At 39.9% G+C, this 25,690-nt stretch overlaps 1 protein-coding gene across 7 annotated transcripts in view; it reads right to left on the reverse strand.

Annotated features, from left to right (window-relative positions):
* TLN2 (talin 2) overlaps window positions 1–25,690 on the reverse strand; it is a 421,584-nt gene that overhangs the window by 170,876 nt on the left and 225,018 nt on the right. For all 7 annotated transcript variants that reach the window (XM_081293079.1, XM_081293081.1, XM_081293082.1 and 4 more), the window contains 6 exons: window positions 18,280–18,451; window positions 16,357–16,454; window positions 14,412–14,541; window positions 13,480–13,632; window positions 11,633–11,775; window positions 9,995–10,122 (listed from right to left, as the gene is read on the reverse strand). In XM_081293079.1, the coding sequence (XP_081149205.1) occupies window positions 9,995–10,122; window positions 11,633–11,775; window positions 13,480–13,632; window positions 14,412–14,541; window positions 16,357–16,454; window positions 18,280–18,415 (788 nt within the window). In that variant the 5' untranslated portion in view covers window positions 18,416–18,451. The remainder of the gene's footprint in view (window positions 1–9,994; window positions 10,123–11,632; window positions 11,776–13,479; window positions 13,633–14,411; window positions 14,542–16,356; window positions 16,455–18,279; window positions 18,452–25,690) is intronic.

Here is a 25,690-nt window from a genome sequence, read left to right on the forward strand (position 1 = left end):
AGAGGAATTTAATAATTATCATATCTGAGGGAACAGGATCTGGATTCAAACCCAGGTGTTCACTAAAACCTCATTTTCTTCCTTTTTAAAGACAAGATGTAATGGTACTTTTATTATATATATATTTGAAGGTATATACATGCTGCTTTGAGATACACATACAAACTGAAATGATTATTGTAGCCAAGCAAATTAACATATCTCACAGAGCTACTTTTTTGTGGTAAAAGTACCTAAAATCTCTTAGTAACTTTCCAGTACACAATATTAACTAGAGTCTTCATCTTATATATTAGATTTCTAGACTTATTTATCCTACACAACTGAAACTGTACCCTTTGACCTCCATGTCCCCTTGTTCCCACAATTATTCTGGTAGCCATCTTTCCACTGTTTCTATGTATTTCAAGGTGGTAGTGGTTGTTTAAGTCCTCATATTGGTGAGATCATGCAGCATTTCAATTTTTGGCTTTTTTACTTAGTATGTACTTTAGGTTCATCCATGTTGTCACAAATGGAAGGATCTTCTCTAAGGCTGAATAACATTCCACTGTATATAATAATAAAACCTCATTTTTAAGCTGCCTGTACAAGGAATCACAACAGAGGAGTCAAAAAGAGGGCAATAAGTTATAAGAACATGGGGAGGCTGAAATCATTTGGAGAAATGTTAACTGCCTCTTATCTGTCCCAGGGTTTCCACAAAGCAATTGCATGACCCAGGGAAAGTTACCACCTCTCTAAGCTTTTTTTTTTTATCCCCTGAAAAGCAGGAATGATTCCTACCTAGGATTCTTATTTCTTTTATGAACTGAAAACAAGGCAAGTGCCTCATTCATGAGGAGCAAGGGCATCAGTATGAACACATGAGAAGCAATGGAGAGCTTCACCAGCAGAGGGTGCAGGAATGGAGGGAGGTGGCAATGTGGGGGAGCTGGTGTCACACAGAGGACACTGGAACATAGATTTCCTTACTCCAACCTTTACATCAAATCACCCAGTGATTAACAATAACAACTCAAATTTACTATCACACAAGGTTCTCAAACCGTTGACCCTAGGACCAACAGCACCAAAACCATCTAGGTACCTGCAAGAAATGCCAGTTTTCAGGCTTCACCCTAGACCTGCTCAGTAAGAGGCTCCGGGGATGAACCCAGCAGTCCGTATTCACAGCCCTCTAAACAGTTCTGACAGAAGTTGAAGAACCACTGGCACAGTGGGCAGAATGCTCAAATTACTAATCAGACACATGTGGATTTGAATCCAGACTCGAGATTAAAATGTCTGTATTACCGAGAGGGCTGGTTAAGTCCTGGTGACCTGAGGTGATGATAGGAGTAGAAGGAAGCATGGACCAAGTAGGGAAATGCCTAGGGTGTGAGAAAAAGTGGGGAGTAAGGTGGCATGTGTTAGCCCCATGTGCTGACAACAGCAGAATACAGTAGTCAGAGCAATTCATAAAGAAAAGTAACTTAAAGTTCTGGAGGCCAGGATGCCTGAGACTGGGACACTGGCAGGTTTGCTGTTTGGTGAGAGCTGTGACCTTCAGAGCCCAGGGAAGCTGTGTCCTCCCTCCTGTAGCTGAACAGCAAGCTAGGAGACTGCCACAGGAAGTCTCTGTCATAAGGGCCCCAATCCCACCCAGGAGGGAAATGGCCTTATGGCTTAATGGCCTCCTAAAGGCCCTGCCTGTTAATACTATCACATGGGCAAACACCTGGATTCTGGAGGGGTCACATTCAAACCACAGCAGCATGCTAGGAGCACAGGGTTTGAAGACCTATCTCAGCCATCTGGTGACTCTGTGATCCTGAACCAGTCCAAGTGCCCTTTAATGGAAGCTCAGAAGCTCAGCTCAGGGCTCCCATTTTGACAGTTTTGGAGTTTGGAAGTAGTTAGGGAGTTAAGCACCAACCTTAGGAGGCTATGTTAGGAGCAAATAGCAAAGGTGCCACCAAGTGGCTATCACATCCCCAATCTGAAAGGAGAGCTCTGGGCTGTGAGGATCCCAGTGTGAGGGGGATGGTAAGAAGGGGAGGTTAAGACAGCTGATGAAAAATAAAAGCTGAAACGCCTGCTTCGTTGTTAGTTTGAAAATACAATCTACAGCCAAATTATTCTGACAAAGCACACAGAGGACCAGGTCAGAATGGCAAATGTGTGTCTGAACTGATGCCAGGGGAAAAACTGACTTGAGACCTCCTACTGTGCCAAGAGCTTTGCTATTGACAGCAGTATTATCTTGAATGTGTGGCAGAAAATTTCCAAGTCCACTCTAAATTTCTTAAAACACAGACTCACATCCTGGTTGCTTTGTTTTCTCAGAGAGACCCTTCCCAGGAATACCCACATAGGGTCATCCATCATGACAAAGGTTTCCTCAGCCTGTTACCTGCCTGCCTACAGCCCCCATTGGGCTTTTTCTTCTCATAATATACAGAGGGATGGAACCTTTTCACCTGGTCTCCAACACATGGGCATTTTGCCTTTGCCACATGTTATATATCCAACCTCAGTGAATGCAAGCTGTTCTCTCATGTTAATATTGAGATGTGAACTCTGAAACATTTCAAATTATAGAAAAGTATGTGCCTCATAATTTATACACCTAACATCAAGGATAAATATACGTTAATATTTGCTTTATGATTGTTACCTCTCTATTAGATACATATTTTTTATGGTGCTGAAGATTGAACCCACTGCCCTGTAAATGCTAGGCAAGGACTCTACCACTGAGCTCTCTCCCCATCCAGAGATATGGATTTAGCTAAAATCCTACATCCCTTCTTTATCCAATGGTTGCTACTTTATTGGTGCCCATGAATATGTTACTATGTTCCTACATCTCCTTCTCTGTATAAACAATAATATACCCTGTTTTTCTTTGTGTGTATATTTCTAAATACAAAAATACAAAGATACATATTCTCAAATATCTTGTTTCGTCTGTAAAGTACATTGGCATTCTTATACATCTAAATTTGTACCCATCCAATAGACATAAAATGTTATATCCTTGGTGCTTTTGTAATTCTTGGATTACTTATTTGAATATCTATTCATCTTATAAGCTAATAAAGTTTCCTCCTTTTTAGAGTGCATATTGATATCCTAATGATCTTTTTCTTAGTTTTCTTTAATATCTTCTGGATATTAATTTGTTCTGGGTAGTTTACATTGCAAATGTGCAAATTTCTTTTTCTGGCTTGTGGTTTTGCTTTTAACTTAGTGATGTCTTTGCTTAATAAAATTTAATTTTAATAGAGGCAAGCTTAACCATCTTTTGAACAATTATATCAACCTATGATGATATAGTGTTTTAATATTTTACAAAAAGTTGAATGATCTTCCATGTATATTCAATTAGCCTTTGCCTTTCTTGAGCCTTTCTTTAGTTTAAATTTTAATAGCTTAATTAAGATATCCATATTAAGAATATATTTTCTCATTACTAACTAAGTGGGTTTTGTTTGAAATTAAATAGAATCTGTAGATAAAGTTGGGTAGAAATGTTATCTAAAATCAAGTCTTCCTATTCATTATCATAGCAAACCATTCCATTTATTCAGACATTTTATGCTCTTTAATAAACTATCATTTTATTGGCTAGATCTTGGGGATTGTTGGATAGCTTCCTTGACTATTGCCTTCCTTCCTAGGTAAATTATGCTTTTGTTACAATTATAAAAGGTATCTTCCTTTTTCAATTACATTTTGTCCGTTGATTGTGTATGGGAATACTATTTGCTCTAATATATTGATTTTTTTTTCTGGAAACCTTGCTTAACCTCATTAATTCTAAAAAGCTTCTATGTAGATTGACTAGATTACTTACGTAGATAATCATATCATCTGCAACTATGGACAGTTTGTTATTCCAATCCTGGTATCTTTTATCTCTTTTTCTTTCCTTATGGCACCTGTTAGAATATTCGGTATTGAGTCCACAGGAAGCACTGGTTGCGTCATCCTTCCTGACAATAATGGAAATGCTTCTAATATTAAATTATGATACTTGTTATAGATATTCTTTAGTAGACAGAAGAAGTTTCCATGTATTTCTGGTGTGCCACAAAGTTTCTCTTTTTCTTTCCATCAAGATTATATCATCTTATCAAATTCTTTCTTTCCAATAATAAAGACAATCATGCAGTTTTTTCCAAATATGCTAACATCATGTGTTACATAAACAGAAGCTCAAGTATTGGCTTCTTCGTGCTAAGTTCCTTGCCCATCCATCTTAAATTGGCCAACTTCCCCCCACTCCCTAAAACACACATACTCTCTATTCTCTTTCTAGTTTTTTTTTTTGTCATTTCACGTATTATGTATTTTACTCAATTATTACTTGAACTCTACCTCTGCACTAAATAAAAGGCTTATGAGGGCAGGAATGTATTCTTCATGCTGTATCCCCAAAGTCTACCTTATAGAAAGCACTCAGATTATTCCTTGAAAACATGACTATTGCCTCCATGATGGAGACTCTTTTTAGTTATAACTTGCAATTACACATAAACATATATGTTGGACTTGGTTTGTTAATATTTTACCTTTTGGGGAGGATATCTGTATTTGGTTAGAAGCTATGTATGGTCTGTACTAAGTTTTAGTATTGTGGTTCTGCTAATTTAAAAAAAATGTGAGGAGTTTTATTTTTTTGTCTATTCTCTGAAATAACCTGGGCTTAGTTTTTGTTTTTTGAGTAGTATATTTTAAACTGGTAAGGCAATTTCTTTCAAGATTACACATTTATTTAGATGTCCTAATTATCCATTTTGTCTAAATTTTCTTTTTTTTTGTGGGCTGGGCTTCATGTTCTCATCACATTCTCTTATGCTTCTTAAAATACTTTCCTCTGTAGTTCTGCTCCACTGTCTTTACTAATAATACTTTGGCTTCCTTCTTCTTGATCAAACTTACTCAAGGTTTTCATAAGTTTATTACTTTTTTCAAAGAACCAGTTTTTTGATTTATTAGTTTTCTTTGTAGTTTTTATTCAATTACTTCTTAATTTTCTTTCTTAGTTCCTTTTGATCTTGTTCTACTAATCACTTACTGTAGTGGGTATGTTAAATTACTCCACTGAAACTGGGCATCTGAATTTTTGTAATGCTGCTTATTTTTCATTTATATTTATTTAAGGCAATAGGTTCACAACTATCATCTTATCCTGGTGAATTAGTCCTTTTATCTTTATAATGATCTTCTCTATCTCTACTTAGGCTTTGTTTGCTTAAAAGTGTTTATTTTGTGGGACATTAAATATGGCTTTGCCAGATTTAACTAGGCAGTTCCTGGTGCATCATTTTCCACATGCTTTCTTTCAGTGTGTCTTTTATGGTACAGACTGGACTTAAAAAATTCTACTCAGTAAAAGAACCTCTGTCTATAAACTTCTGAGTTTAATTTACTTTGGTGTGATTGCTCAACTTATTTAAAAGTACTTACATCTATTTTTGTGCAATTTTTTTTTTTTTGGTACCTCGGATTGTACACAAGGCGAATAACCACTGAACCATATCCTCAGCGTTTTTTATGTTTTATTTTGAGACAGGATCTCACTAAGTTCCTCAGGGCCTCCCTAAGTTGCTGAGGCTGGCTTTGAACTCATGGCTATGTGCCACCACGCCCAGCTTGTGCATTCCATTCACCACACCTTTTCTGGCTTTGTTTCCATAATTCACCCTGCACCCATCACAGGGGTGAAGTTATCTGTTGTGCCCAACCACCCCACCCTAGTGTATGACTATAGTTGACTCTAGAAATACAGACTATTTCTTTTTGTCATTTTGACCAGTAATTAAAAACCTTACTAAGAATTAAACAAGGCTGGTTTCTTTCATTGTTTCCATATAGTCTATTTCCATTCTTTTAGTATTCAATTTTTTCCCTATGATTATGAAAAATTTTAAACACACTAAAATCTTGAAAGAATTGTGCAGAGAATACTTTGTACCCATCACATAGAGTTACTTTCAATTTTTATCACATACACTCTATTGGAGGTAAAAAAAAAAAATCATCAGCATCTCTCACTTTCTCCATACAATAAGGTCTACACAGACTTTTACTTTGATAAACGTTTTCTACCATGTCTTTAAGAGGCCTGAAATTAGCCATTATTATAATGTTTTCTTGCTGCTGTTTCAAGACTTAATTCTTTATCTTCTTTTTTTTTTATCAATTCCTTTGATCAACAATGCTTCTTGCATCAACTCTCCCCACCTCTCTAGAAACACTTCCCAGTAGTCCCCTAGCCTGCACTGCAACTTCCAGCATCCTCAAGAGAACATACTGCATTTAAAACACAGCAAAAAGGTCAGATTTCACTGAAATCAGGGCCAAGTCCTGGCTCTCCCAATAACCATGTATATTTGCCACATAAACTGTGAACTTCAATACAGCAAATTACCAGCTCATGGTACCTGCCTGTACCTTCCCTATACCTGGCATGATGTGCACACACACACACACACAAGGCCTCGGTGCGTTAAGAACACATGCCATGTTGTCTGCCAGCATTTTCTGAACACAGAAAAGCATAAAATTAATATATGATTATTAGATTGTGTGTTGTATTTACTGTATGCTCCAATCAAGTGTCCCTTTCTGGGCCTCTTTGCAGGTGACCTAAGCAAAACTGTCATGTAGATAAAGCATATCAGACTCAATTTGGGAGACCTGGCTTTTTTCTGGCTTCCAGCTCTTGACAGTTTTGTGCTTTCTCTGTCTCCCTCTCTCTTCCTCTCTCTCCCTCTCTCTCCCTCTGTCTCCCTCTCTCTCCATCTCTCTCTCTGTCTCTCTTCTATTTCCCCCATCCATAGGGAGAGAATACATTAAATAATCCTAAAATCCCTATAAACTCTAAGTCTTTTTGACTGATTTTCATTTTTCTAAATGAGTATCTTCACTAAAGTGGTACTGAGCCAAAAAAATATTGAAGAAAAATGAGAAATTATATCCCATCTATGTATGATATATATCAAAGTATATAAGTACATTCTACTGTCATATATAACTAATTAAAACAAATAAAAAATTTAAAAAAGATTGAAGAGTGGAGAAAACTGAAACAGATTTTCATAAAAATATCCATATTATGCTGACAATGAACAAAAAGGCTAAGTAATTTTTTTAAAGAGAGAGAGAGAGAAAGAGAGAGAAAAAAAGAGAGAGAAAGAGAGAGAGAACTTTTTTTAATATTTAATTTTTAGTTTTCGGTGGACACAACATCTTTATTTTATTTTTATGTGGTGCTGAGGATCGAGCCCAGCGCCCCGTGCATGCCGGGCGAGTGTGTTACCGCTTGAGCCACATCCCCAGCCCAATAATTTTTTAAAAACTTAAAAAGAAATATACTTGGTAAACACGCCCCTATATGCGTCGTTCACAAACTATGTGACTGAAATTTCTGGTGGCTGTATCTCTAACTTGGTCCTGTCACAAGTCCAAACTTCTTATTATATTTTTAAACTGTGAATTGTCCTGGTAGATAGCACACATGAAGGCTAGGTGGAGACAGGCATGAAGACTGTGTAACAGCTTGGCCAGGGGACAGCCCAGGTGAAAACAGGAGCCAACACAAATCAGGAAATTGTGACCTCACAGGTTTGTTCTGATGGAGAGGAGATTGACCTCCCCAGGAAGTTCTACCCGCACAGGATGAGCAAGAACATGCACAATTAAATACCTACATTAAATGGACATGCTTCATTACATAGACTAGATTTGGTCTAATTAAAAAGTAAATCAAATTTGTGGGGAAAGATAATTGTTACCAGACATGATAAGCTTATTTTAATTTAGAATCAGAGTAAGGGTACACATACCATTAGAGGCAGGAGCTTCATTTCATAATCTTAGGGGAAAAAAATCGGACATAACTGTGCTCTCAGATTATGAAGAGAAGCCTACTTTTACTGGAGTGCAAGTATGCAGCATAAATAGGACCACAAACTGCAGCAGACACTGTTCAGACCAATCCCGACACCCTGAGATTAGGAGATTGGTCAGTAGTTTCTGTACAAGTGGTCTGCAGCACAGCGACAGTCACATGTCTTGGTTGGTACAACAAAGACACCAGGAAAAAGACTGAAGGAGTTTTTTATCACATTTTTCACATCTACCATGTGAAACACTGCTTTCTTCATTCATAAGGGGGTGAGTGCTAAGAAAGAGTTGCTCCAGTGCACATGTGAAATGACTATTGGCATCACCCAAGCACCTAACAAATGGCTGTGGTTAGATCTCAGTTCTACCAGGGCCACGTGTTTACAGGAATGAAATTCTGGAACTAGGGAAAGCTTTGATGTACAGTTTTCTGGCTTATCAGCCTTCCCTCGGTTTTCTCCCATTCTTCTTCAGTCTCTCTAGAAACAGAAGTAAAATGTCATTTCTTCCAAGGCCTAACTAGTTCCTGGCTGTAATCCTCAGACTTATTGACGCTGGATGTATCTGAGGAACCAGCTGTGAGGTCCTGTAGAAATGTGAAAACCAGTAATGGAACATCTGCACACGGCTTTCAGTATGGTGTCTGTGGTGTCACAGGACAGAGGGGAAGGCTTCCTGAGGCTCTTGCAGACAGCCAGACCAGTTGTGAAAAATGGGCCCTGAGGAATACTTGGCTTGATGACTCTTGGGGAACACAGAACAGAGTATGGGACAGGAATTGTTCAAAGCCACTCCCAGACTCAAGGTCACTATAAGTATATTGTAGGATGAAGCATCATTTTGGAAAGGCTCCTGAAGTTCATTAACTCAAGGGTAGAGGGTTTGACATTTCTCTTTTACCAATTCAGTTTAGACTAAAGAGCATGTTGACTAAGCATTGTCTGCCACCAGGAGAAAAAACAGGCTTTCTTCTCATTCAAGGGCATAGGCTGGTCACAATTATTTTCCACCAAAGTGAAAGTGGGGTCAAAGGACAAATAAGCTTTTGCATTACCCTCTGCCTTCAATCTACTTGAACTGACCACATGGATGACCTGCTCAGCACATTTTAAACTGGCCACATCCTCTAGAAATGTTCTTGTCCTCCACCGCCTGTCAGCATTCACATCAGGATCACACTTCCAAGCCCTCTACAGGCTGCACTTGAGGTGATCGTACAACACTGACCTCCATGAGACTCTTGGTGATTTTGTTGTTGTTGTTGTTGTTTTTGATCACCCATGTGTTTTATTTGCATTAAGAGGAAGCAGAAAGGAAAAAGGGGGATATGGGTAAGGAAAAGAGTATTATCTGAGGAAGACATTCATAAAATGCTTGGAAAAGTTCTCAAAACAGAGGGGAGGACAATCTCAGACACATAGCTGCCTGTTAGTAGCTAGGATTGTCCTGCTGGCAGAACTAGGAATTCCAACCTTAATGCCTGTGCCCTGTGGGGCCATGATGAATCTTTAAGATCAGCTTTCTCTTGAAATTTAAGTCCAAAGTCAGATGAAAAATGTGCCCATTATTTTATAAATGAGAACCAAAGACCAGATGGAGAAAGGAGTGGAGCAAGTAGTTCACATGCACATCACATTTTCAAAGCAACAAAGAATTTGTAACATTGTAACAAAGCACATGTATCTCTTTTATTACACTCTGTTGTTCTAACATAGTCACAAGCAACTCAAGATGACAGAATGTGGTGCAGCATGAATAAGCATGGTGCATAGGTTATTGTAGGAGAGAGTAAGCTCCTCAACTGTGGAGATACCCAGCGGGCAACAGTCAATGGTGTGTGTGGGGTGCCACTGAATCGCCAGCAAACAGGAAAGCACTGTTGCTGGATCTCAGAACACACCACCTTTACACTTGCCCAACACTGTACTTCTGGGCTTCTTGCTTTCCCTAAGGTCCACAAACTTGATCATAAAACCAACTAAGGGAAAGCTAACACATTCTTCCAATCAACTCAAATCAGGCATTTTAGGTATTTCACTGAAAAATAAAAAGGTAAAGGAAAAAGGTGAAAAGAGAAAAACAAAGGGTCACTTACTCTAAGAATCCAGGCTTATGTTTATGTTCTACATGAGGTCCAAACTGTATCTGAGCTTGGAATCCACCAAATTCACAGGCTTTTTCGAAGGACACAGGGTGGGAGCCGTTCAGGATATCATCCCGTGCCTGAAACAGAAAGGGCAGGAAAAGCCTCAGCGGCCTGGGTGAAGACAATTCTCCCCATGGACACATTCTTGCTCTGTGGAGCAAGGAAAGGTGCTGGACACACCCAGGACCCAGTGGATGGCAGACAGGAATATAGCAGAATGAAGACAGAAGGAGCAACTAGTCTTTTCCCAGAGTGGCCAATATCTAGACAGCCAGGGCCTGGCAGATCAAAAGGAAAGCTTGTTGATGATCTAAAAGGTAGAAGTGATCATGACAAACAAAGGCAAAGGAAAACCCTGGTAAAAAGATCAGATTCACATAGGCTGAATCAGAAACACAATTTATTTTTTAAATGAACATAAATCATAAAGGAAGCAAAACCAATTCAACCCTTATCCTAAGGTAAATAGCAATACAACATAAGGAGAGAAGGAGATAGATGGACTCATGTGCGTGAACACATACATACTTCCCTGGACGTTTGGGGAAGGACAAGTTCTCCATCCATTGCTATGTTGCTCTTCGTTTCTTCTGTCTTTCCTTTCTCCAGTTACATGACCCCAGACCATCCTTAGATCTTTTGGCTATCACTGTGGACCTTGAACCTACAAGCATCTTCTCTCCGCCTTTCTATCTCCCTTGCTCCCAGTCTTTTTTATCTCTCAGTCCTCTTTCCCTGTCATTCCTTTCATCCACTAATGCAGAGGTCAGTAAACTTTTTCTCTAAATGTCCAAATGGTAAACATTTAAGACCTTCAGGGCCTTATGGTCTGTGTTGCAACTACCATCTGTGTTGCTCTGCCATCACAAGGATGGTCACAGAACATATGGAAAACATAAGGGAACTTACCAATATCTCACACTTTTAAAAAAAGGAGGTGTTTACTTCCCAATATAGGCAGAGGGTATGGCTGCAGGATACAACCCTTGCATTATTTCCATGGGCAGATAAGTAAATAAATAGGAGAAGAAGTCTGGGTGAGAAGAAAGTGGCAGAAATACAAAAGATGTTTTCCTTGAGCTGAAAGAAACCTTGGAGACAATCTAGTGCAAAGTCCTCATCTTATATGCTGGGGAAACTGCAACTCAAATGTGTTAAAAGACTTTTCTGAGTTAAAACAATTAGTTCATGATAAAGACATGAAAGGTTATCTGAAGCGCTAGCTATCAGTTACTGAGAAGTACTGATTTTTTGACTGATACTCTGGTGTTCTAAGGTGCTAATAGAGCTGTAGTGTATTTGGAATGGTGAGCCAGTTAAAGGAACACAACTGCCTCTCAAAGCCAGGCAGAGGACAATGCCCACCACATCCCAATCTGGTAAGCTGAAAAGAACCCAGAAAGGCATTCTTTGGACGTCCAATACCAACCTGCACCACCACCAAACATGAGGAACCCAGAGCAGCATCCTTTGAAAGCAGACACTGTAAGGCTATGGGAGTCAGAGCCAGACTCCTGCTCCCCAGAGACCCAGCCAGGAGATTCCTAAAAGCTCACAGTCTCAGTATCTGAGCAGGAAATGTTGTACCTGGACATAAAGCAGGTTCAGCTGCACGGGGTCTCTCGAGTCTACATTCTGATCAGAGTAGAAGAACTTCCGCCTGAGCAGCAACGTCTCATTTTCATCCACTCCTTGTTCTCTGAATGTTCGGCTGTGATCAAGCCAATTTACTACAACACAAGACATAGGAAAGAACTGTGTTTATATTTCCTCTTAAGTGAAAGGAATTTACCAAAACAGCAGTGCAACGAAGACATGGATTTCTATAATGCAGAGAGTCATAGATACTTCTTACATTAAAACTGTGCTTTTTAACTTCACTAAATAATTTCACATCTACCATATGACTGATCAAAAGGCAAATGAGGGAGAAAATCCCCAGCCACTCCTAAAGTTAGTTTAAGCACTACAATCAATTTATAATATGTTTCTCCCCTGGGTAAGAATAAGGAAAGAGTGTTCTGGGCTAAGAACTCAAGTCAGAATTTTCCTTTAAATCAAGAGTAGATGCTACAGTCTCATCTAGTGAAGGATTTCAAAGACACTGAGTATAACAAGTTTACCTCTGACTCCAAGTGGAAAAGGAAGAAAATGAGTCATGGAGGGAAACCAGACCGCTAAAGGGTGGAGATGGCAGACACTACCCCCTACCACCCCCCGACCAAGACCAGCTTGAATTTCTGTCAGAGAAACTTATCTCCCATCTAGGTACAAGAAATCAATCACTTCCCTAAGCACGTCCACAGCACTCTCCTTCATTCCTCTCTGGGCTTAACATACGTGGTGAGAGTAGGGATTTACAACCTGCCTCACTAAATTCTAAGCAACTTCAGCATTCAGAATGTGTCTGATAGTCCTCACTTCCCCAGCACCTGGGAGAGTATTGTGCACACATTAAAAAATCCTTGGGATTTGTCTACTAAAATCTCTTGGAAAGAATTATGTAACTGAAAATCTAATGAGGCAGTAAGAAAAGGGAATAGAGAAAGTGTCAGAGGAAATGAAGGCCCCACCAAAGATCAATAAACATAATGACAGTGATGATGTCATCCCAGCACTGCGGCAAGAGCAAGAACAAGGAGGTCTGAAGGCCCAAGTGACCTGTGTGACGAATTAGGATGCTCTTGGTGGAGGGTGGGCAGCAGGACACACACAGCAGGCTTGCTGGGGCATGTGTGATTATATGCCACCTTTCCATGGATTAACGAAGTGGCTGTGAAAAATGATTTTCCTAAGATAAAATTTTATCACTGATTTTTAAACATTTAGGAAATAATGGATCTAAACAATACTCACAGAGGGCTGGTAACATGTTGGTAACATGTCTCCCCCTTACCAAAAGACAATCAGAAACAACTTCATTAATACACACATGTACATAAACAAGCTTCCAGATCTAAGAGAGTAAAAGAGACACAGGGACATGTTGCATGACACCAGAGGTGTGCAGTCACCAAAATCCACAGTGTAGGAAATGCTATACAACTAACCAGGTTTCTTCACACACACAATACACACACACACAAATTGCAAGAAAATAATTAAGAAATTGAGAGGGAACTTACTTAATTAAAACTGTTAAGTGGTACATCAGCCAACCTTATTTGGATCACAGTTAAAACTATTAATAAAGATTGAGAATGTAATGGAGAAAATGCAAACACAATTTATATATTTGATATAATGAAATTTTTTTAGATGTGAAATGGTATTACAGTTTTCTTGTTTGTTTCTTTAGAAGTCTTCATCTTTATTGACACAAGCCAAAATATTTACATATTATAAATCCCCCAAATCCTGCCTTGGGTCATGGGATGGTGGGAGAGAATGAGGCGTAGCAGAGCCTGGGTGTTGCTTGCTCCCCAAACACTTACAGTCATCGTCTGTGTGAAGCTTGGCCTTCAACTTCTCCATCTTCCTCTCATCTCGTAACAGCGTCCTATCTTTTTTAAGTGTACCCGTTCCTTCCTCTTTCTTTTCTTCAATGGTTTCTTGGATTAAAGAGTATTCTTCATAATTCGTTATTCCTAACAATAGAAATTAGGTTATAATTCTCAATGATCAAACTTCTGTCAATTCCTTCCATATAGGGCTTGAGATACTGTAGAGAGTCTCTGTTGGCGGAGGACAGAAAGAGACTTTCCTCACATGTGGACCGGAAGCCACATGTCAATGAAGGATCTTCAGCTGGTGAAGTCACATTGGAAATGCCAGGTGCAGTTCTCTAGACTGATATTTGAGAAACGAGAACAAAGTAGAGGTCGTGCAGAGGATGATGACAAATAAGTGTGTGAAGGAATTGAGTATGCTTTCCATGAAGAGGAAACTAAAATCTACAAGGTGACTTTTCAAATATTTGAAGGGCTTCATGTGGGAGGGAGGCAGAGTTGTTCTCTAGGGAGACTAATAGAGGGTACAGGAAGAAAATCTGTCTGAGAGTTGATTACACAGGCCATTGGCATGAGTATTCAAGAAGATCCTGGACACCAATGATGTTTGCATACAGTGCCAGCATCAGGTCAGGGTGAATACATCCTTAAAAAAACTACTTTCCACGGAGAAATCTCTTTGTGTTTTCTGAGAGGGAAATAAAAGCCTTCAAATGTGTCTTAGTGTTCACACGTTTGTAGTACCAGTTAGTGGACTGGCAAATCAGAAGAATGGACACACTCTCTTGGGATTGGGCCTAATTTCAAGTGTTAAGGCATTTTTAAAATTCCCTAGACATCAAATTAGAAGTGGAAAAGAAAGGAGGCGAGTTATTACAAACAAAGCAGAAACAGACATGAGCTGTGGGTGTGCTCACCTATCCTGCTGCAAATGGTGACCAGGAGCTCCCCCACCGTCTTGGAGTCATCCACCATCACTGTTTTCACAGACCCATCCAGCATCCGGATTTTCTGAGGCCTCTGTTTCTTTTTATACTCCAAAATATCCTAGACCACAAACCATTTCACAAGAGTCAGAAAATAGGTTACAACTCTGAACATTTTTCTTTAAAAAAAAAAGTGAGTGCCCAGTAGATGCTATTTCCTTATTCTTTCAAAATAATCCTTTGTTGTCCTGGGGTTGCTAATGCTCTGCTATGACAGAATCTCCAGTGCAAATAGTTGTTCTGAGAAAGATTTCTTAAAAACCTGGTAGTGAGGGCTGGGGATGTGGCTCAAGCGGTAGCGCGCTCGCCTGGCATGCGTGCGGCCCGGGTTCCATCCTCAGCACCACATACCAACAAAGATGTTGTGTCCGCGGAGAACTAAAAAATAAATATTAAAAGATTCTCTCTCTCTCTCCCTCTCTTTCTCTCTCTCTCCTCTCTCACTCTCTCTTTAAAAAAAAAAAAAAAAAACACCTGGTAGTGAAACTGTACCTCAGGAAGGAGTACCTGTAGCTCAATGACTGAAAAACTACCCTCTTTAGAATAAATGTGGCCTGTGTTCTGTGAAAGGTAAGAGTTGAATTAATGAGAATTAGCAGAGGGAAATGCATGCAGCCCTTTTCAAAAGATGGTAGTGAGGGGCTGGGGTTGTGGCTCAGTGGTAGGGTGCTTGCTTAGCATGTGTGAGGCACTGGGTTCAATTCTCAGCACCACATATAAATAAATAAAATAAATTTCATCAACAACTAAAAAACTATTTTTAAAAAAGGTGACAGTGAGTATCTGCCTTGAAAAATTTTTACTACCCATACATATAAAAATTATTTATATAATTTTACTTGAAAACTGTTTACTATATTTGATTTTTACATAATAAAGGACATAAACAATATCCCCATAATTCTTCACAGGGCATATGACAGTAGGAGTGGTTTTCACAAGAGTGAAGTGACATATAATAATGGTAAAACCAAGCAGGGCTAGTAAGTTTTGGAGTTTTTGTTTTGTTTTGTTTCGTTTGTTTGTTTGTTTGTTTTTAAGAGAACACTTTCTTACTACTTAACAATAAACCTATGCAGGGGAAATTAATTAATCAAATATTTCACTCCGCTTTATGGCATGCTGGCCAATCTGATAGGTCCAATTCACACAAAGTACCAAAACCCCCAGTATCTTATTGGCTAAGTAGAACAGAATATTCAACATGTCTTTACTCACACCCTCACCCCCTTCCACTGAACAACTCCTTTGTTGTTACTATTACCAATGGTTATTAAACGTTCATCTCCAATTTGAAGTTTCTTTTTTTGGGTACTGGGGATCGAACTCAGGGGCACTTAACCACATCCCCAGTCCTGTTTTGTATTTTATTTAGAGACAGACACTCAATGAGTTGCTTAATTAGAAGTGGGAAAGAAAGGAGGGCCTTGTCCCCACTACCATTAAACTAGGGAAAGAGATTGGCTTTGAACTCATGATCCTCCTGCCTCAGTCTCTCGAGTTACTGGGATTACAGGCATGCGCCACCGCACCTGGCTGAAGTTTGTTTTTTTCAAAAACAAAACGGTAATTACTATTCCGTCTTAGACTATCAGACTATCTTCAGGATTACACTTTGTTCTCCCTCCCATCTAGGCCTCTGCTCCCAGCCCATCCAGGACTGCTTAACATATTAACCCAACCTGTTTCAATCTCTCTGTGTAATTTCAAGAATCTGGATTACTGATATTTTCTTACCACCTGGACAATCTCAAAAGTACACTTCATGGAAACTATTAGCAAGACACCCATGAATCAAAAAAGTGTAATGATGTTGGCTTTCACCAAAGGCCCAGATACAAAGTGACAGGGAATCAAGTCAGTACCAGCTGCGTACCCCATTTCGCAACATGTAGTAATCCAGTGTTCTGCCTGCTTCCAGCCAAATCCCTTTCCTGGGGTCTTCATCCGAAAGAAACAGCCCATAGTCAGAAGCTGGAACATAAACAAAAAGAAAAAGTGGTGACCAAGTCATCACTGGTTCCCAGGCCCAGAGCTGGTGGACTTGGCGAGGATGTGGGTGTTCCCTTTCACTAGAGAGACTTGTTCCCTTTTGACAACACATATAGACATGATACCTAAGCAGATCAGAAGGAAGAAGAGTTGAGTGACAGAAGCAATACTCCAAAATAAGGTTCATGTTTCCTAGGATCAGTGGGCTAGAATTGTCTGAAATTTAGGAAAACCTAAGACAAAGCACTTCCAGTTTCCTTTTAAATACACTTGACTGTGTTCTCTAATCTTGATGTAAAAATAAGGTCAAGAACCCATGGAGAAAGAGAAGAGAAATTGAGGAAGTGGCCCTCCAAGCCTGAGGCAAATGGGGGCAGATGGGCCTTCATGCCCTGAAAGATACCAACAGAGCATGCTAGAAAGGTATGGCAGGAATTCCTTGTCCCCACTACCATTAAACTAGGGGAAGAGTTGGAAAGTTAAACTCTATGTTCTCTGTAGAAACTCCTTATTCCTCCCTAGGAAGTCCAAAGGGAGCAGGGGCAGCTTATTCTCCTGAAGACCTCTCTCTTCCTTTACGTAATTAAGGAAACCTCAGAGACCCAGAAGAGCATCTGAGCTTCTTCTGCTTCTCAGGAAAACAACTTCCAGGTCTTTAACAGTTTATACCTTCACCAGACCTTATGGAAATCTGGCCCCCCAATTTTTTAAAGATGTTTGTTTATTTTTTTAGTTGTAATTGCACACAATAACTTTATGTATATGTGGTGCTGAGGATCGAACCCAAGGCCTCGCACGTGCTAGGCGAGCGCTCTACCGCTGAGCCACAGCCCCCAGCTCCCCAAAAAAGTTTTTTTAAAAATCTGAGAGAAAAGAACAAAAAAGGAACCAAAACATAAGCCATCAGAACTGACTGGTCATTCACATCTTGGAGTAAGGTGTAAAGTGGGGCTGTCAGCAAACTTTTCTTTTTATTTCGGAGTACCCTAGAAACAGCACAGCATTTTGAATAACATCAGTAATACTTTCAGACCAAAGGATCAGAAATTTTGTGAAAACTGGATGTTCTCCAAAGGCCTGTTCTTACTTATCATCAACTCTGAATGCTATGTTTGACTATTATCTTTCCAATTTTCCTGGAAAATTTTACCTAATATCACACTAAAGGCTTCTCCACTTAATGTGACCCTGATTTCTCAACTTTAGTCAAATCAACACCTAAATAAGGAAAGAGAATGTGGAGAAAAGAAAACAGGAGAAGTAAAGTCAATTGAATCAAGGGTTTCTGCTTAAACTCAGATTAATGGGGGCAGTGGCTTACTCAAACACCAAACATAGTATATTACAACACACCCACTTCACTGGTTTTTAAGATGTGAGAAAAAAAATATAAAGCTCCCTTCAAAGGGCTTGTACTATAAGAGGTGCCCTGCATTCTGATAGCAGAGAAAAGTGTTCCTGCACATGGAACAGGGCTCAGGATATAAATAACCAATATGTGTCAGGGCAGATTTGTTGTCCTTTATTGGGCAAATGAGATGATATATCAAAAAGTGGTTTGTAAACTTCAGAGCACCATGCTGTCATGTGGGAGGGTCAAGATAAGAGGTATGGCCTTGCTGATGACTTGAGATCCACACTATCAATCACAAGCCTCACACATGAAGCAAGGAGTATCCAGTCTAAGAAGACATTTCATTTACAACATACACACTAGGAGACACGTGCACACTCAGAGTATCTGTTCCTTCAGCTACAGAGTGAAGAACATAGATTTTCAGAAGCTAGTGAGTAACCCACGACCCACCTTGTCCTGTTTGTGCCTCTGGTACCCGTTCCCGAATGACTCGGCAGGCATCATAGACAGCTGTAGATGGTTCAAACTGCATGGTCTTCACCACGTTGCAATGGCGGACGCAAATCTTTAAGGACAGGGCCACCATTTTCCCAGATGACTTGAAGGGTCTCACTTAGAACTTCTGGAAAACACAGAGAGATGCTCACAATTATAGGAAAAACAAACAAACAAAAACAAGACAAAAAACACCAAAGCAACAAAAAACACAAAATACTGAACTCAAGTCAATTCTTAAAATCCACCATCCAGACTGACCCTCTGTGAAGTCATTCTGACTGCTGTTTACATTCTGAGTAAATTTTATCTGCGAAAATATTTCTTATTTGAGGAATGTCAAGATACACTACTCCTTCATTAACAACAGCATTTACAAAGAATCTGCCCAAAATCAAATCAATTTTGTTTTGTAGCCTGGGCAGTGGTAGGATTGCTGACATATGAAGAGAATTTCAAAATATCCAATAAGTTTACATTTGCAATATTAAGGACTATATAAGCTATATATAACATCTCCACGTCACCCTTCTTTTTATAGGCATATTTAGCCAATTCTCTTCCCAATTTGGGGCAATGAAATTTAAACTCTAGAGATAAATGGACAAATTTTCTGTGTTGTAGATCACTCTATGGGTTGGTTTGTCCCCTGGGGCTGGTGACAATTGCAGGGTTTCCTGAACTGCTGAGATCTATAAGCATGGCTGGTTGTAACCCTCAGTGGGGAAGGCCACAGTCTTTGATGTCATGGATGCTGTTTATGGAATGCAGCAGAGAGGATGGGATGTCTAATCCCTTTCTTGCAGGAAGGCTACCTTTCTCATGCTGAAAATTGGGCTTTCACAAGAGCAAATGACTGCTCCCCTTCCAGCATTCAGGGAGAGATTCCCTTCTGAAAGGGAAGACTGAGCTATAATGTAGGCCTGGGAGCAGAAGGCAGAATGGAATGGAACACTGGAGCCCTGGAGGAGGCGGAGGACACAGACAGGAGCAGTGAGCCCTGAAGGACACAGCAAGCCTCTGGGGTACAGTCACGAGGATCACAGGAGAGAGGCTCAGAGAGCTGGGAAGCAGATGGCTAGGAAAGCAGTAAAATAAGATAACATTATGGGGAAATTTGTCCAAATTAACTGGACAATGAAGGCTACTGGAGATACAGAAGGGAGGGGGTGGTTCTTGGGATGCATTCTATGGACAGGTGGAGCTATAACCCAGGTAGAAGACACTAGAAAAACTAGGGAGTGAGAGATGAGAACTGTGGACTGAGTTAGATAAGATGAGGAATGAGACAACAATTGAATCTGGCAAGTCGGTGGTCTCTGGCAATGGTGATAAGAGGGCAGGGCCAGAATCTGAGTGCAGCAGTGGGTTCAGGAGATAGAGGCGAGGGGCAGGCTCTGTAGGAACAAACTCATCTCCTGAGCAGACTTACTGGGAAAGGGGCAGTGTGGGAGGTTCAATCTTATGCTTTTTGAGGCTTTTTAATCTCAAAGTGCATATCAATTCCATTAGGAAGTTACCCATGTAGACGAAGTTTCCACCTTATTATAGTGATTGAGGTAGGGTAGCCAAAGGCTACTTCTCACCACACACTATCTCCACTCTGGGTCTGGCTCATGTTGCTAACCCTGGGTCTTTGGTGAGGAGGGGAACTGGAAAATCTTGGTCCATGGAAAAGGTGCTGGATAGGGAGATTGTGATCCAAGTTCAATCTCAAGTTGGCAATGCCTTGGTCCTCCACACCCATCACTTCTCCTCTCTTGCCCTTCAGACAGCAGGAAGCAACCAGTTCTCATGGAAGGAGCTTCTTAACAAACTCAATGCTTAGCCAACTATTCTCATTGGATTCCCACATATCATCCTAACACTTGATGAGGGAGGCCATAGAATGGAGGCAAGGTCATGGTAGATGGTCAACAGAATGAGGAGTACCAGATATTAAGTATATGTTCTCAACTTTCATATCACCCCAAAACAAGTATAGCTCAAAACTATCACTATTACTACACGGGAACACATTATAAAAGAAAAAATCAAAAAGCCAAACAAATTACTCTCAAAGGGCACTGCACACAGGTCTAAGAGTAAAAAACCCTAGTATCTGGCTCCTTATTTTATTAAGTTTTCCCAAGCATGAAACAAGACCAAAATTTATTTCACAGAAATATTTTTAAAACAAAGAATATAAAGAAATGCTTATAAACTAAAACTTTTAAAATAAAACAAAGCATTTTTATCATTATCTTGCAAGATGGTAACTCACATAGCCAAACCTAGATGAGGTCTGAAGTAAATGTGTTGATTTAGTCACTATCTCACAAAACCTGTAGCACTGAGCTGTTTTTAGCACCATTCATGACAGAATAAGATTCTATTCAAATTGAATACCTGTTGGCATTAAGTACTTTGCTTTATCCTATGGCAAAAAGAGAGTAGCAACTTAGAAATGTGAATTTAAAATGAATATATGTTTCCAACATTTGTGAGAATGTGGCCAAAAGGCCACTCAGGTTCCAACATCCACTACACATCCTGAGCAAACAAGGCAGCTCAGGCAACAGTCTTGATAAAGATGTGTGTTCCTTCTCCATTGTCACATTTTTCTGGACAGCACAGCATTGTGAAGCTTGCAACTGACATTGGTTTTCACTTTTGTATCCTAAGCCCTCTGCTAATTCCTACTTCTCCAGGCTTTTTAATGGTGCAGACTTAGGAAGGCTGATCAGGTTTCCTTTTCTGGTTTGGCTACAAGGAAGCTCAGAGTCAAATTTGTGCGCAAGAGCTTGTAGTGGTGTTACTTTCTAATCCCTGCCTCTATTTTATGACCCTATTCTGGCTACTCTTTTTCCTTTTACCCCAATTTGAATGTATGTTTTCAGAATAAATCTTAAGACTTTTTCTTTTCTTTTATCTTTTGGTAAAAGACAGAATATAAGTTTGTGAAATTCACATTATTTTTCCTTTCATAATCTCTTTTCACTCTGACCATTTTTGGGCCCTTGTTATATGTGTGAAGGTTACTCGGACCAATACAGAAACTATTCTGTAGCATCTGTTGGAGAAGATGAGCCAATGGAACCAATGGTGAAACCCAGACATCCTCCTTTTAAAATAAATACTTCTTACTCCCAGGGTGCTGTAAACAGCCCAGGAGGCCACTCAGGTTCACCCCAGTCCACCCAGGGACAAACAAGCCCAGCTCCAGCCAAGGCCACCTCCTCTCCAAAACAAATGCCCATCATTGGTCAAGATGAGCAACCACCCCTTGGATTTCAGCCTGGTAAGTGAGGGCCATGCAATGCTCCCTGCCTTACCAGCTGCACAGCTCTGAGCTGGTTACTTCATTGGTTATCAGCTGCCTCAGTTTCCTCCTCATTTAAATGGGGGAGAATAATAGATCTACCTATAAGGTTGCTAGTGAATTAAATAAATTAAATTCATAAAAGGCATGAAGACAGTGCGAAGTTTAGGATTTGTTATTAACATTACTGATGGGGATTGGAGAAACACTGGAAGCAGCATACTTCTGTATTCAGCTATATCTGAGCTGCAAAATTCATTTATTCTTTATCCTGCATCTATTACATTCTAGTCATTATAACAGTCATTAGGGAGTAATGATAGACAAAACTCCTGTTCATATGGAGCTTTACCTTCTAGTCAGTCCTTGGTTCAATACACAGATTCTGTGTCATCTTTTATGCAAGACACACAACATGACTTTTTCTAGATACAGTGCTAGCTGAGGATGATCTGTGAACCTGAGTGTGCTTGTGGAGCAATTCTTAGGTTGTTTTCTTGCAGATTACTCAGATTCCCCCAACCCAAGGGCTCAAGAGGAAAAAAATTCTACTAGCCACACAGCATGGCTGGCATCACAATCAGTTCCTACCTTATGGTTTGTCAATAAATTCTGCCCAGTGTTAACCTAAGGGAGGCACTGCTGGGGCTCTGAACACTCCTCTGTAAAGCAGAGGTGCTGGGTCACTTGGTAAGACTGGAGGACCAGGTGACCTCATCTCAATGGGGCCTCTAATCTACAGGACAGTAAGAGCTGGATACATCCCCATTCCCTCTCCACTATTACCCACTGGAAGGATACTGCACTTAATAGTGGATGGCTATATCTGCTCTGGAGGTGTTATATTGCCCTGTTTGATAACTGCATGTATCACATAACCAAATGTCCTCATAACAAAGAGGCCTTTATAAACCTATCCTTCAACTGTGTTTACATCTCAAGCTCCTATGAGCAATTCTAGTTTCTCAAAGCAGTGCCCAGCACAGAGCTTTCCCTTCTCTCCAGCTCTTACCTGCTCCTCTGTAAGGGAGGAGTAGTTCCTCTAGCAGGTAAGAACCACCATGCACTGGGTCATAGCTACACAAAGGGCCCGCAAAAGCCAAAGTTTTACCCTCTGTATTGCTCTCTAGGCTGTCAGGGCTCATATACTTGGCTACTCATCTTGAGCATTCAGACTCCATACGCTTGTGCACACCAGGCACAGCCAGGGGTGTACCAACATCAGGAAAAGAGGTCAAGTCAACCCTTCCCTGCAAGATGGCTGTCTTGTATTTAAGAAGGGACCAGCAGACAGACAGCTGGAGATTCCCTATGGCCTCTTCTCCTGTCTAGCTCTATCAAGGAGATGCATTTTCTATGAATTCTCAGGCTCTCCTTAACAACCTTGTCTTCCCTCCTACCTCAACAGTGCCCCTCCTACCCATTCTCAAATGGTGAGAACCCAGGGGGCAAAGCCTTAGTGGAGCAGCTCCCCTTATCTCCACATCTACAATTTGTAAAGGCGCTAATTATAAGCTCAGGGAAAACAGCAATGCACACAAGTGACATGATTTTTCCATGTGACTCCTACCCATGGTCCAAGACAATCATGCTCCCCTCCACAGCAAAATAAGGTGATAGAAAACCTCATTAGTTTTCTTCAAAGAGGCAAGAGAGGCCAGGACTACTGTTTGACTTTGAATACTTCAACTTGAAGTAACCATCATTAAAAGTCAATTGGATAAGTAGCACAGGAGAAATGATTAGCTACCCAATGAGTGTGAACAACAGGCTAGGTAGGACAATATAAATCCCAGGTAGTGGTTGACCCTAAGTAATCCACAGGGCCACCATTGTATATTCTTGCCTGTTCCAGTATACCAGAAATAAGATGTCTATACTACATGGTATCAGGAATATATTTGTCATGAGAGGGCCATTTCCCCTCCTGACGTCTATAGCAAGGGCTGCATTATGACAGTCACGTTTAAATCTCAGCTCAGTGCCCAGCACTCAGTAGATGCTCAATAAATATTTATAGAATTATTGTGTACTTCATGGAAATATTTAAATTGATTTTTAAAAAGTTATTAAGAATTATTAGGGGCTGGGGATGTGGCTCAAGTGGTAGCGCGTTTGCCTGGTATACGTGCGGCCCGGGTTCGATCCTCAGCACCACATACAAAGATGTTGTATCTGCCTAAAAAATAGATACTAAAATTATCTCTCTTAAAAAAAAAAGAAGTATTCACACCAATGTCAAGACTAAAGGATGTCCAGAGCTCTGTAGTACTTTCAAATACATAGTGTCACACTAGACCAAATTATGGCTACTAATTGACAATCAGTTCCAGGAACCATAGAGGCTCAACCCCAAGCTCATAAGATAAAGTTTATCTCAGCATACAAAAAACTCAAGAAAGAACCAAAGCCACGTCAGTTAAGAATCACTGGCTGCTCCACAAGGGCCAAGTGAACTGCTCACAATAAAGTCCCTAGAGAAGGGCTAATGTATATTTACTTAAAACAGGGATGGAGGAGCAAGTCAGCATTTCTTCCTCCACTAAAAGAACCAGAGAAAGTGCCTACAATGTAGACTCCAGACAATGAAAAACCCTTTTGGTACTCTTTGCCATTTCCATTTGAAAAAACTATAATCTTGAAGTCAAGAGATCTTCCCAACACACTGCAAGAAAAATACCAATACTTTTCAAGCTATTTCAGGAAATAGAAAAAGAGGGAGAACTTCCAAATTCATTCTATGAGGCCAACATCACCCTGATTCCTAAACCAGACAAAGACACCTCAAAGAAAGAAAACTACAGACCAATATCTCTAATGAACCTAGATGCAAAAATCCTCAATAAAATTCTGGCGAATCGAATACAAAAACATATCAAAAAAATTGTGCACCATGATCAAGTAGGATTCATCCCTGGGATGCAAGGCTGGTTCAATATACAGAAATCAATAAATGTTATTCACCACATCAATAGACTTAAAGATAAGAACCATATGATAATCTCAATAGATGCAGAAAAAGCATTCGACAAAGTACAACATCCCTTTATGTTCAAAACTCTAGAAAAACTAGGGATAACAGGAACATACCTCAATATTGTAAAAGCTATCTATGCTAAGCCTCAGGCTAGCATCATTCTGAATGGAGAAAAATTGAAGGCATTCCCTCTAAAATCTGGAACAGACAGGGATGCCCTCTTCTCACCACTTCTGTTCAACATAGTTCTCGAAACACTGGCCAGAGCAATTAGACAGACGAAAGAAATTAAAGGCATAAAAATAGGAAAAGAAGAACTTAAATTGTGAACAACCAATAAAAAAAATTTAAAAAACAAAAGAACTTAAATTATCACTATTTGCAGTTGACATGATTCTATACCTAGCAGACCCAAAAGGGTCTACAAAGAAACTATTAGAGCTAATAAATGAATTCAGCAAAGTGGCAGGATATAAAATCAACACGCATAAATCAAAGGCATTCCTGTATATCAGCGACAAACCCTCTGAAATGGAAATGAGGACAACCACTCCATTCACAATATCCTCAAAAAAAAAATAAAATACTTGGGAATCAACCTAACAAAAGAGGTGAAAGACTTATACAATGAAAACTAAAGAACCCTAAAGAGAGAAATAAGAAGATCTTAGAAGATGGAAAAATATACCCTGTTCATGGATAGGCAGAACTAACATCATCAAAATGGCGATATTACCAAAAGTTCTCTATAGGTTTAATGCAATGCCAATCAAAATCCCAACGGCATTTCTTGTAGAAATACATAAAGCAATCATGAAATTCATATGGAAAAATAAAAGACCCAGAATAGCAAAAACAACTCTAAGCAGGAAGTGTGAATCAGGCGGTATAGCGATACCAGACTTCAAACTATACTACAGAGCAATAGTAACAAAAACAGCATGGTACTGGTACCAAAACAGGCGGGTGGACCAATGGTACAGAATAGAGGACACAGAAACCAATCCACAAAATTACAACTATCTTATATTTGATAAAGGGGCTAAAAGCATGCAATGGAAGAAGGATAGCATCTTCAACAAATGGTG

Source organism: Spermophilus citellus, assembly GCF_964194105.1.
Source record: "Spermophilus citellus genome assembly, chromosome: 4".
NCBI classification, from domain to species: domain Eukaryota; kingdom Metazoa; phylum Chordata; class Mammalia; order Rodentia; family Sciuridae; genus Spermophilus; species Spermophilus citellus.